Raw genomic sequence first — 18608 nt, forward strand, 5'->3', positions numbered from 1 at the left:
CGCTGAAAAATTGTTTCGTTTATGTTTCACTCAGAAATACTATAATTTAGATGGAAATAACGAGCTGATAATGAGTGATATTTAATCTAAAACGAAAGTATTTATTTTTAAGCTAAAATCATAATAATATCATCTCTGGTCAAATCGGAGAACTTCGTAGTTATTCGAGAATTTTTCGTCTTGACGATCGGAAACATTCGTGTTGTAAACAAACTGTATCTCATTTCCGTTTGAAAATGGAAGCAAGAGGACAGTCTGTAGTAATCGAGTCCGATCAACACTCATCGTCGCAAACTTTATGGCCTCCTCGCCAAGCACTTTATGCAGAATCTGTAGGAACAGATGACGAAGAAAACGAGGACGAACTATCGCGAACGTGGTGGGTCAAAACTCGCTGGTTTCAGCGTCTTGTTCAAGTATGTGCTGTAGCGAGCCTGACTTCTACAGCAATGAATTCGCCAGAGACGTTTAAAGACTCCGTTTCGCTTCAATACATCACTCTGGTATTGGATATTGTGGTTGCAGCTGTATTTATTACCGAGATGATCGCCCAGATAAACATGTGGGGTCTATGGAGAAAACAGAAGGCCTACTTCAAGAAACCGCAGTGCATATTTAACGCGAGTATGGTTTTCCTCATAATACTATCGATCTTATTTCAAGTAATTGAAATCTCAGGCCATTCTCCCGATCCGGCAGATTACATCGCATTTTCTATTCCAAGAGCTCCAAGAGCTCTTATTATAGTTCGATTCTTCAATGTACTTATCACAATAAGCTTGCCAAAGTCAGTGGCTCGCCGATGTAAGCGACAGATCTGGGCTGTCACGTTATTTTTATTGTACTTCATGGCATTCGGTTCCATCATCGGCGTTCAATTATTTGGACGAAAGAATTATTATTGTGTTAAAAACGGTGCTGATTTGAACAACGTTTCATACAATGATCTTTTATTGACAGATCATCGATGCAGTAATGACACCGGTGAAAGAGGCTATATCTGTCCTGGAAATTTCAGTTGTGTTTCTGTCGATTTTGATAAACGAGATAAAAATTACTTCGGCGATTTTCTTCACAGTATTTTAACCGTGTATGAAAGTTCCACTCAAGAAGGCTGGGTCCTTGTTATGTACAGAATGACAGACTTTCGATCGCGTCCGTTAGTGTATATTTATTTCGTATTGCTTATTTTCTTCATTGCCTGGCTTGTGAAAAACGTCTTCATTGCCGTCGTCTCGGAAACCTTCGCCGATATTCGGAGCCTGTACATGTACAGTCGGAAATCGTCGAAACGTACTTCGGCTCGACTAGCTTCTCAAGTTATCAAAGACGGAGGAACTGGTTGGCATTTAGTATCGTTAGATCATGAAGCACATAAAGGACACGCACCACTGCCTGTTAGACAATTAGTTAACTCTGATTACTTTAAGTACACAATGATCGTCTTTGTTGTGGTCGACGCTATTGTTCAAGCAACCTCAGTGAATTTTCCTCGGAGAAGATACCCACAGTTCGGGTTTACCATACTTTTTGACTTGGAAGTTCTCCTAAAGATCTCATGTATGGGTTTTCGGCCTTACCTTCTTCGTAGAATGCAATTGACAGAGTTTATATTAGCCATTGGTAGTACCGTTTTTGCTTTGCCACTTCTGATCTCCGAGAAAGCTGCCTTCTTGGCGTTCTTTAATGTTATGAGGATAATTCGACTTGTCGGGGCAATACCGAGTTTGCAAGAGTTCTGTGAAAAAATCTTCGGTACTGGAAAAAAGCTCGGAGCGGCCATTATATTTACACTCCTTTTCGTTATGGTTTCCTCCGTGATCAGTATGCAGTTCTTTCTGACGTTGGATCCCAAGAATTTCGGGACCTTTATGAAGTCAGTCCAGTCCATGTTTCAAATCATCACTCAGGAAGGGTGGGTGGAAGTTTTAGATGGACTTATACATGCTACCACCAACACCTTTGCCAGGATTCTAGTTGCGATAATCATCTTGGCATGTCATCTCTTCTCATCGCTTATTATCATGAGCGTGTTTGTTGCGGTTATCCTGGACAACTTGGAACTTGATGAAGAGGTGAAGATCATGAAGCAGAAGAAAATAGGCCAAGAGAGTCGAGAATCCACCGAGGTACTTCCGCTTCGTCTTCGGGTCTTCGAACGTTTCCGAGATGACCCGCGTCTTGTCAAAATGAGTAGGATTAAAATGTCCGCGGATTTTTCTACGCCTAAGATTCGGGACAGTTTTATGAAGAAGTTTATAGACAGCACCAGCTTGGAAACAGCACTAGCTGTTGATCCCCGAAAGCAGCTCGGGGAAACTTCACAGCTGAGAAGGCGACGAACTGCAGTTCCTCTAAAACTATTAAACTCGACGGTATCCGAGGTGGATAAACTTTCGAAGTTTGTCCGAAAGCAGTCCAGTATTACTGCGTTGATCAACGATTCCAATCGCCGAAGGACTTACGCGCTGCTTTCACCGACCGAAATTTCTCCGAGGAGCGCTGCAATTCAAGGCAGCAACAACAACAAGCAGCAGCCTACGTCGGTTTTCCGATCTGCGTCGAGGCGATTCCGAAGCCGCCCACCCCCATCTCCGAAGCCAGCTCAAGGAAATCCCCAAGTCATGAGAATGGCCAGCCAAGCTGCAGGTCTGCACGCCCAGTTGAACCAGGATGACACAAATATCGGGCGAGATTTCGATATTCAGTGGGTCCGGGTCAGACGTGAAGAGGTTCAGCGAAAAAAGAAAGCTCAAATTGACAAGCTTCGCGAGAATCATCCCTACTTTGACCAGCCTCTCTTCTCACTGCAGCGTGACTCATGGTTCCGAAGATTTCTTCAGAGCTTAGTGAGCGCGCGTTTCATGATTCCTCCTGGTTATACGGAGCGGGCGTCACGTAATCACATCGTCACGATGGCACGGCTTCACAAATGTTTAGCGTCACAGACGTACCTGGAGTGGATAATGATCCTTGTCACGCTAATCTCTTGTGTTGCTATGTTGCTCGAGACTCCGACTCAGCGAACCTTTGTGAATTCTTCAACAGAAGTCGTGGAATACATTTTCGTAATTGCTATGAGTTTGGAACTGGGCGTTCGAATTCTTGCGAACGGTTTGATTTTCACACCCAATGCCGTTATTCAGAACTTTGGGGGTGTCCTTGACGTCACTACGTACCTCGTGGCACTTGCCTATGTTGCCTGGCAACCGCATCGGATACCCGCCTGCTCCGGAGCTCAAGTGTTGATGGTGTTTAGGTGCCTTCGTCCTTTGCGCATCGTCACATTGGTGCCTAAGATGCAAAAGGTGATCCTTGAGCTGGTTGGTGGCTATAAAGAAATACTTAAAGTCAGCGCTCTACAGTTGCTACTCATGTTCATCTTTGCCAGCTATGGTGTCCAAGTATTCGCTTTGAAGTTTGGTAGCTGCAACGATCGCACGATTAACACCCGAAAGGATTGCAGTGGAACCTTCGAGATAGAGATCGCCCCTCCTCGGGAACTGCGCGACCTCCCAGGAGCGTCTAAAATCCTTGTCCCTCGCGTGTGGAAAAATCCCAGGAATTTTGACTTTGATAACGTCGTCAACGCATTTCTAGCTTTGTTTGAAGTTCTTTCCTTGGAAGGCTGGCTGGAAGTACGAGATGTGATCCAAGCAGTAGTGTCTCCTGAGTATAGTCTGTATGTCCACATTTACGTACTCATTGGAAGTATGATTGGACTAACTTTGTTTGTTGGAGTAATTGTTATGAATTTTAACGAGAACAAAGGTATTGCGCTTCTTACTGTTGATCAGCGTCGCTGGCAAGACTTAAAGAAACGCTTACGACTCGCACAACCTCTGCATATTGCGCCAAGGCCGAGAAAAGAGGGGATTCGTACTGTTTTGTTCGACGCCACACAGTCAAGAATCTACAAAGTTTTCGAAATCACTCTGGTGGTTGTAATCTGCTTGACTGTTACGATTGCTCAGTGGACCACTGAAGACAACCTGCGCCTGCGGGACGGATTGACCAGCACAGCAGCTGCGTGTTCGATACTCTTCGTTGTGGACATGGTACTGAAAATTATCGCCTTTTCTTTTCAAGGATACTGGCAAAGCCGGAGAAACCGGTTCGATCTGTTCTTGACGAGCCTTGGGGTGTTGTGGGCAACTCTGAATTTTTCACTGAAAGAGAGGGGTACACCGTATACAGTGACCACTGTGTTTGGGATGGTGATAATCCTGTTTCGTTTTTTGACGCTTGCTGGTAAACACGACACCCTCAAGATGTTAATGTTAACCGTTGTCATGTCGCTGGTAAAGAGTTTTTTCATAATTGCTGTTCTTATCATAATTATGGTAAGCTATTCGCTCGCTGGTGTCATCTTATTCGGCACAGTTAAATACGGAGAGGCGTTGAATCGCCATGCCAACTTCAAGTCAAGTTTCAATGCAATGATTCTGTTGTTTCGAATCACCACTGGAGAGGACTGGAATAAGATTATGCATGACTGTATGATTTCGGAACCATACTGCACGGCGGGAACGCCTGATACGCTAAATTTCTGGCAAAGCGACTGCGGTAACAGTGCAGCAGCGCATATTTACTTTATTTCGTTTTACATTTTCGTAACGTTTGTCTTCCTGAACCTTTTCATCGCTGTTATCATCGAGAATTTTTCGCTTTTCTACTCCAGCGACGAAGATTCTCTTATTAGCAACACAGATCTGAAGGACTTCCAGTTGACTTGGAACTTAGTGGATAAGAGTCGTAAAGGAGTTTTATCCGTTCGACAAGCTAAGCTTGTTCTTCGCTTGCTCAAGGGTCGTTTAGAAGTGGATACTGGCTCACTCTTGTTCAAGCACATGTGTTGTGAGATTGAAAAGCTTCGCAATGGCTGTGACGTTTCATTCCATGATGTCTTAGGAGTACTAGCATATCGATCTGTTGACATCAGCCGCAGCTTGCAACTTGAGGAGCTGCTCGAACGAGAAGAATTAGAATACCAAATCGAGGAAGAAGTTGCTATACAAACAATCCGTGACTGGTTCGTCAACCTTCGTAAGAAGCGCGCCGAGCGGGAATGGATCCGACATTTGGAGCAAGGTGGAATCCCATTGGCTGGCGGTGTCCAGTTTGACAAAAGTCCTGGAGCTTCGAGCGTAGAGAGCTTGGAACACTCAGCAAATGAGGACCAAGATCGAGAAGACCGTGACACAGAACGCGAGATTCGTGATCACGAAAGCAGTGAAGATGACGATATATCGTTGTCATCTCCTTCGAAAGGCCCGGCGATTCTCCTTTCGGCCCCACCTCCGGTCATGAAAACGGATCGCAGCATTTCTCCGTCACGTAAGAATTCTGTTACGTTTCCAGAAGAAGTGCCGATGTCATCGAAACGAAGAAAGAGTTTGCCCGAAACTCTAGCTAATCCCAAGACGCGAAAGAAAAGTTTGACTGAAGTGAAAGAGTTCGCTGGAGAAGTTCGTGATTGGTGGAATACACAGGAGGATAATCCGTAGGGCATCTGAACGCCTAAGCCGACCAAACTGACACATGTTAATGATGAAAAGACCTGAAAGGAAGTCTCAGTTCGTTAAGATGTTTTCGCCGAATTTCTTATGTCGTTTAAGAACCTTTGACTCTGTTCCGTGAGGTCAGGTCTCGTAAAATTTTAAAAAATGATTTTTCCGATATCGATAAAGATAGAAAAGAATCCAAAACCACGTTACAAAACAGGTATCAAGTTATTGCGATGAAAACGACAAGTTCAAGATGTCTTTCTCGAGCGTTTAAATGTTAGGTTGCCATGAGAAGCTTAGGTGACATAACAAAGCCATCCGTGAAAAGAAACTCAGAATGAGAAGAGCTCAGAATGTAATTACATATAGAAATACCTCTGTAATTTTTTTCCTTGTCAGATTTTACCAAACGTCCTTCTTGGTAGCCAGGGCCGGGTTCTTCAAGAGGGGGTTTCGGTTCATCTAGGATTAGAAGTTAACCTTAACTTTAATTTCCCATGTAGAAGAGTGCTATAAGCACTAAGGCTTTGTTAGGTCTTCTCTCGATATGACACGAAACTAACGGGGAAAAGTACAAAAGAGAAATCCCTTCACAGAGCTTTAAAACTGAATGGAGACTTTGCACTATCCTTGGGTAAAGTTTACACTATGCTTGAGTTTTTAAAACCCGGGCCCAATTGTTCGAAGGTTGATTAACGCTAACCTAAGGTTAAATTTTAATCCGGGTTTCCTTATTTCTTCGTTCAAAGCCTTTCTTGGATAATTTTTTCTATTCTTTGAAGGGCATTCAGTCATCAAATTGTAGAAAATAATATGGATATATCAACAAAGTTGAAGTGGTAAATTGGCCACCGTAACGATTACAAAAGCTGACGTTTCGAGCGTTAGCCCTTCGTCGGAGCTCGAAACGTCAGCTTTTGTAATCGTTAGAGTGGCCAATTTACCACTTCAACTTTGTTGATATATCCAAGTTATTTCGTTACTCCCACCGACGCAGCCCCAAACAGTTTCTTTCGAAACCATCAGCCTTTATTCATTTATAGAAAATAATAGTTGTACTAATTTTTTTTAAACATTTAAGATCTAAAATCAGATTTCACACTATCCCTGGATTATCTTAACCAAGCTTTGAACAATCCGACAAAGCCTGGAGATGTATCGTGAAAAAAAGTGTACAGTACCACGATGAATTAAATATATAAATACCGAAATCACAGCATCAGTTCAAATTTTTATAGCTACTGCTTACTATGGAGGAGAAGCAATAATGTTCTGCTGTTGAGTGAGTGAGTAAGTTTAACGATAGCATATGAACGACATCTTAACCTACAATGAAGTCTGCCGAGGTATACCCGCCATTTCTCACTCTTCCCTTTATAATATTTCGAAACATCTTCGCTCATTCAACTTTTCATATCGATTTCTTCAAGTCGCTTCTAAAGGCCGATTTTCACGCTTAGAAACCAGTCGCCGATTTGCAATTTTAAAAACCGTTCGCTGTTTTGAATTTTAGACGTTATTACCGAATTCCCAATTTTGACAAAAATCGCAAACTACCATGTAAAAACAAATAACAACAAATCTGCCCCTACTGTCCCGAATGGCAAATCGGCCACTACCTGCCACAACGAGTAGCCATCCACTAGTGGCCGATATGGCAAATCAGCCACTGGAGCGGGCCAAAACAGTAAATCTGCCACTATTGGCCAAAACGGCAAATCTGCCACTAGTGATCAAAACGGAATATCGGCCATAAGTGCCCCGTAAAATGGAAAATCTGCCACTAGTGGCCAAAACAGTAAATCTGCCACTATTGGCCAAAACGGCAAATCTGCCACTAGTGATCAAAACGGAATATCGGCCATAAGTGCCCCGTAAAATGGCAAATCTGCTACTAGTGGCCAAACCCCCAAATCTACCACTCGTGGCTAAAACGGCAAATCTGCCAGTAATGGCCAAAACGGCAAAGCTGCAACTAGTGGCCAAAACGGCAAGTCTGCCACTAGTCGCAAGAATGACGAAACGGCCGCAAGTGGCCAAAACAGTAAGTCTCCCACCAGTGGAAAAAAACGGCAGATCTGCTACTGGTGGCCAAAACGGCAAATCGACCACTAGTGATCAAAACGAAATATCGGCCATAAGTGCCCCGTAAATTAGCAAATCTGCCACTAGTGGCCAAAACCCCAAATCTGCCACCCGTGGCTAAAACGGCAAATCTGCCACTAATGGCCAAAACGGCAAATCTGCCACTAGTGGCAAAAACGGCAAATCTACCACCAGTCGCCAAAACGGCAAGTCTGCCACTAGTCGCAAGAATGAAACCTCGGCCACAAGTGGCCAAAACAGTAAGTCTCCCACCAGTGGCCAAAACGGCAGATCTGCTACAAGTGGCCAAAACGGCAAATCGACCACAAATGGCCAAAAAAGGAAATCAGCCATATGTGGCTAAGACGGCAAATCTGCCGCTAGGGCCCAAAATCCCAAATCTGCCACTCGTGGCTAAAACGGCAAATCTACCACCAGTGCCCAAAACAGCAACTCTGACATTACTGGCAAGAATAAAAAATCGGCCGCTAGTAGCCAAAACGGCAAATCCAAAACAGAAAATTTGCCATTAGTGGCCAAAACAGCAGGTCGGCAACTAGTGGCCAAAACGGTAAATCTGCCATTAGTGCCCAAAACAGCAAATTTGCCATTAGTGGCCAAAACGGCAAATCTGCCATTACTGGCCAAAACGGCAAATCTGCAAATAGAGGCCCAAACGGCAAAGCTGCCACTAGTGGCAAGAATTAAAAATCGGCCACAAGTGGCCAAAACAATAAATCTCCCACAAGTGACCAAAGCGGCGAATCGGCCACTAGTAGCAAAAAAGGCAAATCTGCCAGTGTAGTGGCAAAAACGGCAAATCTGCCACTAGTGGCCAAAACGATAAATTTGCCACTAGTGGCGAAAACAGCAAATCTGCCACTAATGGCCCAAACTGCAAATCTGCCACTAGTGGCGAAAACTGCAAATCTGCCACCAATGGCCAAAAAAGCAAACCTGCCGTTAGTGGCCAAAATGGCAAATCTGCTCTTAGTGGCCAAAATGGCAAATCTGCTATTAGTGGCCAAAAAGGTAAGTCTCCCACTGGTGGCAAACACGGCAAATCTCCAACTAGTGGCCAAAACTATATAAATCTTCCACCTGTGACAAAAACGGCAAATCTGCCACCAGTGGCCAAAACGGCAAATCTACCACTAGTGCTCAAAACGGCAAATCTGCCACTAGTGGCCAAAACGGAGAATCTGCCACTAGTGGCCTAAACGGCAAATCTCCCTTTAGTGGCCAAAACGACAAACCTGCCACTAGTTGCCAAAACGGCAAATCTGCCACTAGTGGCCAAAACGGCAAATCTCCCTTTAGTGGCCAAAACGGCAAACCTACCACTAGTTGCCAAAACGGCAAATCTGCCACTAGTAACCAAAATGGCAAATCTGCCCACTAGTGGCCTAAACGGCAAATCTGCCACTAGTGGCCAAACCGGCAAATCTGCCACTAGTAGCCAAAACTGCAAATCTGCCACTAGTGGCCAAAACATCAAATCTGCCACTATTAGCAAAAACGGCTAATCTGCCACTAGTGGCCAAAACGGCAAATCTCCCTTTAGTGGCCAAAACGGCAAACCTGCCACTAGTTGCCAAAACGGCAAATCTGCCACTAGTAACCAAAACGGCAAATCTGCCCACTAGTGGCTAAACGGCAAATCTGCCACTAGTGGCCAAAACGGCAAATCTGCCACTAGTGGCCAAATCGGCAAATCTGCCTCTAGTGGCCAAAACTGCAAATCTGCCACTAGTGGCCAAAACATCAAATCTGCCACTATTGGCAAAAACGGCTAATCTGCCACTAATGGCCAAAACATCAAATCTGCCTCTATTGGCCAAAACATCAAATCTGCCACTAATGGCCAAAACATCAAATCTGCCACTAATGGCCAAAACATCAAATCTGCCACTAGTGGCCAAAACATCAAATCTGCCACTATTGGCAAAAACGGCTAATCTGCCACTAGTGGCCAAAACATCAAATCTGCCACTATTGGCAAAAACGGCTAATCTGCCACTAGTGGCCCAAACGGCAAATCTGCCACTCCTGGCCAAAACGGAAAATCTCCCACTAGTGGACTAAACTGCAATTCTGCCACTAGTCGTCCAAACGGGAAATCTGCCACTAGTGGCCGAAACGGAAAATCTGCCACTAGTAGCGAAACATCCGGCAGCAAATCTACCACTAGTGGCCAAAACGACAAATTTGCTACTGGTGGCCAAAGCAAAAAATCTGCCACTAGTGGCCAAAACGGCAAACCTGCCACTAGTTGCCAAAACGGCAAATCTGCCACTAGTAACCAAAACGGCAAATCTGCCCACTAGTGGCCAAAACGGCAAATCTGCGACTAATGGCTAAAACAGCAAATCGGCCAGTAGTTTTGTTGACTGGTGGATAAAGTCCCAAATCGGGCACCAATGGCGAAAATCCTAGAGAGCGTTTTGACCCACTTGACCAAATTTCTTTATCGTCATGGTAACCGACTTCATGCCATGTTGGTGTTCCATGATAATCAGCTGTGAGTATTGTGACAGGAAACATTTGGAGCACATGTTACGGTTTTGAGAAGACAATGGTGTAATATTTATATTTGTGTGTTTGCATCCCCCATCCCCACTCGCCTTCTTCTTCTTACAGTCCTCAATCAACGGAAAGGACTGGGTAAGAGTTTGTGTAACAGAACTGTTCGTAACTAACTACCAAACACTTTTCACTGGGGTTGTTTTCCACGAGCAAAGGCTGTGTTTCGCTTGGAAGCAGGTAAGGAATTGTCATCTGTCATAAATTATGTTACAGAGAATATTTTTGCAGCGATAAGACACACTAAAGCAAGCGTTCTCTGGCTAAGACAATGACATTGACATAACTTACGTGCACGTTGTCGATATCACTACAATTTCTTACTTGTCTGTTTTGCATTCGGTCTCTGGAAATTTGAACGATTAACGAAGTCTCTTTTCTGATATGTGCCCTAAAGCCAAAGCATACGATTCAAATCCAGATTAATTCGATAAGAAACACACGGAAAAGTAGTGAATTTCACTGTAATTTCGTAAAAAACCTGCGTATTAGAATGAACTGGTGATATCGAAAGAGGAACAGTTATGTTTCAACGAAGGTTATTTCTCTGTAATGATATAAATCTTGATTTGTTTTTATAACAGTTTTGATCTTGTGAATTCTCTTGTTAGCTTTTATCAATTGTTAGGTTTTTTTTATTAATTGTTCTTAATCATTCTTGCATTGTACAGCACCTCCGTCTAGACAACTGACTGAAACCTACAGGAAAAGTTGGTTTTATCGGCTGAGTTGATACTGAAAATTGGTCACCATAGAGAGTTTGTAAAGCTGGTGTTTCAAGCGTTTACCTTGGGGTTATGTTTGAAATGTCAGCTTTGGAAGCTCTTTGCTGAGGCCAGTGTACATTGTTAACTCAGTTGTTAAAACCAAATTATCTCGTCTTGTGACCCACTCGTTAATTTTCCGGCCACTTCATTGACTTCTTTACATCATGCAGTGCAAAAGCAATCCACAGTTATTATGCAATAACTCCCATCTATGTTGATATTTTCCCCTTGATTATTACTATCAAAAGGTAACAAAGTCCTAGCTGCAGACATTATCAGCCAACATATAAGCTGTCCAAAGAGGTTTATTTACTCAATACCGTCCCCTTCCTCCACTAATGCAGCACCTCAGTTTCTTGAGAAACCCTTCCCCTCTATTAAACTGAAACTTTCACGTGAACAAGATAACTATGCTGGCATCCTACAAAATTGACTTCAATCTTCCAACTTTTCAGTATGCGTGCCCTCCAGTAAGGATTATTTGCCCTCTGTTAAATATTCTTCACTGCTGTTATGAAAGGTCTGTGTTTTTTTTTCTATATTATAGGGATGGGTAGTATTTCATCAGCACCAGTTGCACCAGACTCAGGTGCCAGTGTTGCAGTTGTCACCCAGATTCCTTCTGCTGGTTGTCCAGTCCAGCACAGTACACCAGCACCATCAGTCAGTGAATGTCCCGCCCATCAAAGCAGCAATGTAAAGGTACAAGCTAGCCAGTGTCCTATCAGCGGAGGAGCTGGCTGTGACAGTGCTGCTCTTGATAATAGTTCAGATGCCTTGGATCCAAGTAACATGGTAAGTACTCTTTAATACTCTTCCATATTATTGGTTCGGTTGTCTTGGCATATTCAAGAAAAATATTGGTGTCTGAATTTGTACCCAAATTTATGCTGAATTAGTGAATTTGGTGACCTGTATTTGGTGATCATGCTGCAACCTGTTTTTTTTTTTTTTTTTTTTTTTTCTATTACAAAGTGTTTATGGTCTTAAACTGTGGTGCCATATGCATTTGGATAGAATACTTTGTACTTTGGTACAATATTTTGGTCTTCATAATTTTTTTCATTCTTTCTTGATCTTCTATTCTTGTGAACAAAAATTTTATTTCTGGCAACCATGTTATTTTGCAAGGTTCATGTATGGGAAATATTCTTTTGTTGCTTTACTTTTATTTCCTCTTAATTGCCACATTCCGTATTGAAAACTCTAATTTACCCTGCATTAAAACATCTGTGTTAGACCCCTGCATGCACTCTTTTGTATTCTTTAGAGTGATGAGCATCAAATTTCTTCCAACAGTATTGTCCCTGAATGAAACATTAAGGTCATGAGAGTAAAGGCAATAATCATGTGGTCAAGAGGTTCCTGGTTATTGATAACATTCTCTTCGTAGGAAGCATAGGAAACATACAGAGAACAGCGTGGGAAACTTGCTAACTGATGTTAAGCTATAAAGGATTATTTTCTCTCTTTGCAGATGCCACCACCAAACCAACAGCCCTCTCCAGGCCAGCCCTTTCCTCTGCCAATAAATCGCCAGGTGTCTTCCATCCCTAGAGGGGGCACTGGCAAGGATGAGAACTGGGTGTATCCATCTCAGCAAATGTTTTGGAATGCCATGTTACGCAAGGGTTGGAAATGGCAGGAGGATGAAGTACAGGCCAATGATATGGCAAACATCATCAGGATTCACAATGCTAACAATGAGAGTGCATGGCAGGAAATACTGAAATGGGAAGCACTTCATGCAAAGTAAGATTTTAATTATACTTAACCTCTAAGAGTAACTAGCCTCTCATTTCCCATTAGGGTGTTACTGCTGAATTCCATTTTCACATTTACTCACAACAGCATATTAGTAAATTTCCCCACTGTCTGCCATGCAATTCTCAGTGGTAGAACAACAGAGAGCCTGCATGCATATTCTTCCTACTTTTCTCTTTCCATTTCTCATGGCACTGACAAGGAAACTTTGTTTAATAATTGTAGGGGAGAAAGGGTGGACCCTTTCACACCCAAGATCTCATCAGTAACTCTCCTTAATGTCTGCCACACAGTCCTTATGATGTTAGTTCAGAGAATTTGGTATTGAATATCCAAATAAGACCCTTCTTGATGTTTTTCTTTATTCTCATCACTTGTCTGCTTGATATTGTATTTGATATCATAAGGAGAAATCCTGTCTTGGTCACCTATGGGAGTAGAAGAACTAATCATTTCTATAGAAACTTAAATATTGGCTGTTCCCCATGTTGTAACTGAGAGATTATTAATATTATTACTTTTTTTTTTTTCAGTGAGTGTGGGACACCCAGACTGCTCAGTTTTAAAGGGAAGGCAAAAGAGTTTTCTCCAAGAGCAAGAATACGGAATTGGCTGGGGTAGGATTTGTTACATGTTCCTTCCTGTAAATGGTTTGAACCGGGGGGGGTGACATTTTATTGTGTAGTCTGATCGTCCAGGTGGGTGTAGTCATAAGAAGGACTGTTGTTGGTGGTAGTGACTATTTTTTTGACAACCGTTGTGATCAATATGGACTTAGGCCGCTTGAATCTTACAGCCGATAACATTATGGTTTAAATGAACAATCAGTTTACACAAACCGGACCAACTAAGAAAATTCAACTGACAACAACTTTTCACTTGACTCTGATTATAAATTTTGCTCAGGTTGTTGAAATGTCAGTCACTGCTGCTGACAACAGTCCTTCTCTGGTCTACACTCACCTGGATGATCCTACTACACGATTTCATATCCCTTCCTTGCCAAAAAAAAATTGTGTGTGTTATATATTAAGTATTTTGCTTAGCATTTTTTTTAAAGTCCTGTTTACTTGAAGTTGTCTCATTAACTTCTGAGAGTTAAAAGCTTTGTAACACCCAGAGCCCTTGACAAGTAGAGAGAAAAAATATATAATACTTATGAATAGAAAATCTGATTTCCACAAATGCATACGCCAACTCTTGATGTTTAAATCTTTTTCCCAGTTACGAGCTTCCATTTGATCGCCACGACTGGGTTGTCGATCGCTGCGGTCGGGAAGTCCGATATATTATCGATTACTACGATGTGGGAGACGAAGAGGCTTACAAGCGAGGAGAATTCGTTGCCCTTGATGTTCGACCAGCTATGGATTCGTTCCAAGCGGTTTTAGACCGTGCGAGGATCGCAGTACTTCGATGGACGCTCTATTTTAGAAGTGGAAACGACGAATAAATGGAAAATAATTTTTAAGGGAACAGAATACTTGGTGTTGTACGAAGGGAGACATGAAGAAGAACGGAAATGAAACAGAGGAATTACAGATATTTTTACAAAAGCTGAGCTCATAGAAAGGACATTGATCTTTACTTGAAGCTGTTCATTTAACTGAATACTGCGAAGTAATTCAAAATTATAGAGTGACAAGTGAGTTTTTACGCTGTTCTTGTGTACTTCATTGTCACAAGGAGAGGACAGTTTTTTTTTTTACCGCCAGAGTTCCGTTTCATTTACTATCGTTGCATAATTTATTGTACATATCCATGTTTATGACATGGGAAGTTGAATAAAGTTTCAGAGTAAGAATTTGAAGAAACCTTTATGGTTATCATTGTTATTAGTACTATTACTATTATTATTTTTGTTGTTTATATATTTCTTTAAATTTTTTTTTGTACGAGCGTCGTATTTTGTTTGAGCCCATGAGAAAGTTGTGATGATCAGTAATTTTTATTTCAACTTGTCTCTTACAATATCAGGTCTTGTGAATCGCAAAAAAAGGAAAAAAATCTGAACGATATTTGGAGACAAGAATAAAATACTTAGTCTTAAGTCTGGTCTTAAGTAAAGATTAACGAACACTCCATCACGTTTAAACCCTATCTTCCAATTACAAAATCATTTTCATTAAGAACGGAACAAAAACAAGATTCTTTCAGTCAGAGTTCGTCAACTCTCGTAGTTTTGCTCGCCTTTTTATCCTTTCCTTTACTTGAAGCTTTCCTATAAACGAAACAAACATGAATTGCATTGATTTTCAACCATCTCCTATTCTTACAATCCCACCCTAGTTTTTTTTCCATTTTTCAGCCCCACCATCATTCCTAGGAAGCAAACGTTGGCCATGGGTACCCCGCTGTAGAGACGGTGGTGTCTGTGGTACTTTCTGGGGAGGGGGGGGGGAATGGTCATGAAATTAGAGGACAGTTAGCCCCAAGAGCACTAAAAGGTATGTAAGAATTAAAGTTCAGCGATAAGTCCCACTTTTAAACATGTTTGGTCGAGAGAATGGCACGAGTTCTTCAGACCAATCAGAGTGCGTGGTGATACGATAGTGAAATTCGAAATTACTTTGATGCCTACATTCTAGACTAGACTTACTTTTCGCTCTTTTTCTTCTCCCCTGATTTAATATTTTTATCTTGATTTTCCTCTTTCGTAGCTCGCTCAGAAGATGCCCCTTTCTGGCAATCAACAGGGAGAATTTCGTTGAACCGTGAAAAAGGTGACAACGTCGCACGGTCGAGGAATATATTCCATATAATATCACTGACTTTTTCCTTTTTGAAGCTTCCACTCAGAGTTTTAAACAACCGCTGCATTGGTTTTGCAAACAGCAACATTGGAAGCTTGTGCGGAGAGATTCCAAAAATTTCACCATATTCAGGATGGCAAGATCCGTTGATCCAGAGATAGTGTATGGGTTTACCTGAAAGATTTGTAAAGTAAATAATCTCGTGAAGAACAACTTCAGCCGAAATGTCATTCAATCAATTCTCTTCCAACCAAGTGGAATGGAGGAAACATGAGTGAGTGGAAGGAAAGGAGGTAGGGGAGGGAGGGGGTAATGGGGGGAGGGGAGGGGAGGGAGGATAGGGACGGGAAGGAGTGAGGGGAAAAAATCCTTCCGCGCAATTCAAGAGTATATCTCATTCTCATTTTCTCACCTTTGACGTTTGACAGTTTCTGTAGATCTTTAAAAAACTTCAAAGCTTTCCTGACCCCTCTCTTGTCCTTGCCATTCACGAAGTAGATTAGACATAAGCCTCTATTAGAATCTGCACACATTCTGTTTTGATTCTCGAACGTAATTTCTTTGGCCACTTTACTCTCATCTTCCCGTCTGTCACTTTCAAACTCTCCCCCCAGTGTGTTCTTCACGTCTTCAATGAAGAACTCCCTCAAGCCAACTTTCCCTTTGTATTTCTTCGCGTCTGGGTGATCTAGCCAGTGCCTCTCATGGACAGAGAAGAAAAATCTCGTCAAATTAAGGTAGGATATTCCACCATATTCCTTGGGGTCGTAGATCACTGAGCTAAATCTGACTATATTCTTGTCTTCACTTTGTGTTGCAATCATGACCAGAATTGCTGGAATCTGTCTTAGTTGGAAATTGTGCAACACATCTTGACTCGGCTTGTGGAGGACAACAAAGTTGAAATATTTAGAATATTTGAGGGCAATAGCACGGAAAAGGGGTGATGTGATGCTTTTGTCTGAAAAAAGAAAAAGAAAACGAGAGTGGATCAAAACACCTAACTTTATGACTTTTCGCTGTTATCCTTGTCTGCCTCTGTTGGGAACGTGGCACCATGACAGTCAAGCGCCTTACATATGAATCCTGCGGTGTCGGGCATTGCGGAGCATTTTGCGGGCTAAATTTATTTCAGCCCGCTTGAATGCTCTCGTGAATTTTCAGACTGTTCTGTTGTTATTTTTCTCAGTTGTTATTTCCCCAATGCTTTCCAGAGTGATTTAAATAGCCTACCGGCTCGGGCTAAAATGAGTCCGAGTCGGGCTCAAAACATATTTATGCCCGCGAATACAATATCCATTGTTTTATTATAGCAAAGGAAGATATTCTCTTGATCAAAACCAGCACTCGCGCGGACAGTACATGTATAAGGCCAACATATATTTCAATTTTCTACAAAAATGAAACGGTAACCAGTGGTGTTAATAGCTAGCAAAAGATTACGATCTCTTTTAACGAGAGAAGAGTTGGGAACAAAGAGAGCATACCACCCCCTCATTCCCTCTTTGACAAGAAAAAGTGATTGGACACTACTTCCCTCCTCCTCAGCCTCGTTCCCAGGGCCTTTTCCCGCTCCAACCCCAACTAAGAGAAAAGGCCCTGGGAACGAGGTTGCCTGATCCCAGTACTGGAAAATATGTTACCTGTTAGCAGTAAAACTGGCATTTTGAGGGGTTTGGCTGCGTATCCTCTTCGCACACACTGCTGTAGTTCCTCCATTGTTGAAACCTTGGTTGTTTCATCTGGAAGACTTTCCAGCGCCTCAGTTTCGGCTTCTAATCGAGATTTCACATCTTTTTTTCCCGTTTCTTTTATTTTGTAACCACCGTAAGGAAAAACACGAGCCACTGGATATTTTTTGTCTTTCTGGAGGAAACCCTGAAGTGAAAAACAGACGTTTTCGTAACCACCTCGTGAAAAGTGTAAACAGTACGATTAACACTAACAGCACGACACGTTGATTTCTTCAAGGCACACGAGGCATTATCCTCAGGGATACATCTTTATCTTAACTCCCCTGACTGATCAAGAAAGAATTTCTCCTTACAATATCAGCACAATATCAAGCAGGTAAGTGTTGAGAATAAGAAAACGTATCAATTGGGAGATTATCAGTTGATCCAATACCAAATTCTCAGAACTAACATCATAAGAATTGTATGGCAGACAGTAAGGAGAATTGCTAATTAGATCTTAAGAGTGCAAGAGTTAAGCGCAAAATCCCTTATTATCTTTGTCCAAGAAATAAAGAACAGTTTACCTTCCTCTTCAAAAATGCTCCATCTGTGTGAGGATCAATTATTCCGACTCGAACAGACAATCCACGCATATCAAGTTCGGTTTTCCTCCATTCATCCATTGAAACTTTCCCTGCACCTTTCACAGCGACAATCCAAGCATCTTTGTCTCCGTTAATCACTAAACTTTGATAATTACTCGCAGTGATTTCTACTAAACCATGTTTCGTCGAGAGGGAAAACTCGAATTTTACGAGGAAAAATACTATGAGAATTGAAAACGTTTGGAAACTCATGTTTCACAGAAGTTCACTTGTAACAGGTGTATTCTATAAAAATATTTGTCGTCTCTCAAAATTATTTTTCTGAATTACAATTTTGCCTCGTGCAATTGCAAATTTTTTTCGAACCTCTTCCCGCTTGAAGAAAAAAATCCACTTTTTCTGACCTGGTGAGCGTAAACTGCGATCCAACGTTCGAACTCTTAATTAAAGAGGAATCAAAGCTTCAACTCAGATAAAGGATATATATTTTTTTAAAATTGTTAGGTACAAACCTAATTTTACGTGGCATAAGATAGGTTTACATCGGTTAATCAGCTGATTAAATAATTTATGAATCAATTAATATGGTTTCTCGGCGTCTTATACAGTAACACGTTGTCTGGTATTTTTCATTAATTTCCAGGTTCCTTTGTCTTAAAAATTCAGTCCAGTAGCTTAGAACCTCCATAATATTCTATACTGAAAAGTGTAATTCATGAAATACGCGTTTTCTTAGACTCAGAGGGTTGAATGTGTCATGGAAATGGAAAACTTATATAGGTCTGCAAGGCGTAGAGAAAATAAAACCGGAAAATGAAAGAATAAAAGAGGTTTGTAAACTGCAAGTGAAATACAGACACCTGGCACA

The 18608-nt window shown here is 41.9% G+C and overlaps 3 protein-coding genes across 3 annotated transcripts; 2 read left to right on the forward strand and 1 right to left on the reverse strand.

Moving 5' to 3' along the window:
- The first annotated feature begins 106 nt into the window (after nucleotides 1-106).
- LOC111323099 (sodium leak channel NALCN) lies at nucleotides 107-6723 on the forward strand. Its single transcript, XM_022926388.2, has one exon. The coding sequence runs from the start codon at nucleotides 237-239 to the stop codon at nucleotides 5505-5507; it is 5271 nt and encodes a 1756-aa protein (XP_022782123.2). The 5' UTR covers nucleotides 107-236; the 3' UTR covers nucleotides 5508-6723.
- Nucleotides 6724-10208: 3485 nt separating this feature from the next.
- LOC111323133 (holocytochrome c-type synthase) lies at nucleotides 10209-14520 on the forward strand. The gene is made up of 5 exons (XM_022926430.2): nucleotides 10209-10355; nucleotides 11490-11737; nucleotides 12420-12694; nucleotides 13240-13323; nucleotides 13931-14520. The coding sequence occupies exons 2-5, from the start codon at nucleotides 11492-11494 to the stop codon at nucleotides 14157-14159; spliced, it is 834 nt and encodes a 277-aa protein (XP_022782165.2). The 5' UTR covers nucleotides 10209-10355; nucleotides 11490-11491; the 3' UTR covers nucleotides 14160-14520.
- On the reverse strand, nucleotides 14301-18334 carry LOC111323140 (uncharacterized). The gene is made up of 5 exons (XM_022926438.2): nucleotides 17720-18334; nucleotides 17103-17337; nucleotides 15872-16420; nucleotides 15306-15633; nucleotides 14301-14927 (listed from the first exon to the last, which is right to left on the reverse strand). The coding sequence occupies exons 1-5, from the start codon at nucleotides 17990-17992 to the stop codon at nucleotides 14864-14866; spliced, it is 1449 nt and encodes a 482-aa protein (XP_022782173.2). The 5' UTR covers nucleotides 17993-18334; the 3' UTR covers nucleotides 14301-14863.
- Nucleotides 18335-18608: the final 274 nt, after the last annotated feature.

Source organism: Stylophora pistillata, chromosome 11 (assembly GCF_964205215.1).
Source record: "Stylophora pistillata chromosome 11, jaStyPist1.2, whole genome shotgun sequence".
Classification (NCBI taxonomy): domain Eukaryota; kingdom Metazoa; phylum Cnidaria; class Anthozoa; order Scleractinia; family Pocilloporidae; genus Stylophora; species Stylophora pistillata.

Bases quoted from the DNA above. Each gene is read 5' to 3' on its own strand.
- LOC111323099 (XM_022926388.2), top strand. From the start codon at position 237: ATGGAAGCAAGAGGACAGTCTGTAGTAATCGAGTCCGATCAACACTCA.
- LOC111323133 (XM_022926430.2), top strand. From the start codon at position 11,492: ATGGGTAGTATTTCATCAGCACCAGTTGCACCAGACTCAGGTGCCAGT. The intron at 11,738-12,419 runs GTAAGTACTCTT...CTCTCTTTGCAG, and splicing joins CCTTGGATCCAAGTAACATG to ATGCCACCACCAAACCAACA. The intron at 13,324-13,930 runs GTAGGATTTGTT...TCTTTTTCCCAG, and splicing joins AGAATACGGAATTGGCTGGG to TTACGAGCTTCCATTTGATC.
- LOC111323140 (XM_022926438.2), bottom strand. From the start codon at position 17,992: ATGAGTTTCCAAACGTTTTCAATTCTCATAGTATTTTTCCTCGTAAAA. The intron at 17,338-17,719 runs GTAAACTGTTCT...TTTTCACTTCAG, and splicing joins GAGCATTTTTGAAGAGGAAG to GGTTTCCTCCAGAAAGACAA. The intron at 14,928-15,305 runs GTAAGTCTAGTC...TTTCGTTTATAG, and splicing joins GAGAAGAAAAAGAGCGAAAA to GAAAGCTTCAAGTAAAGGAA.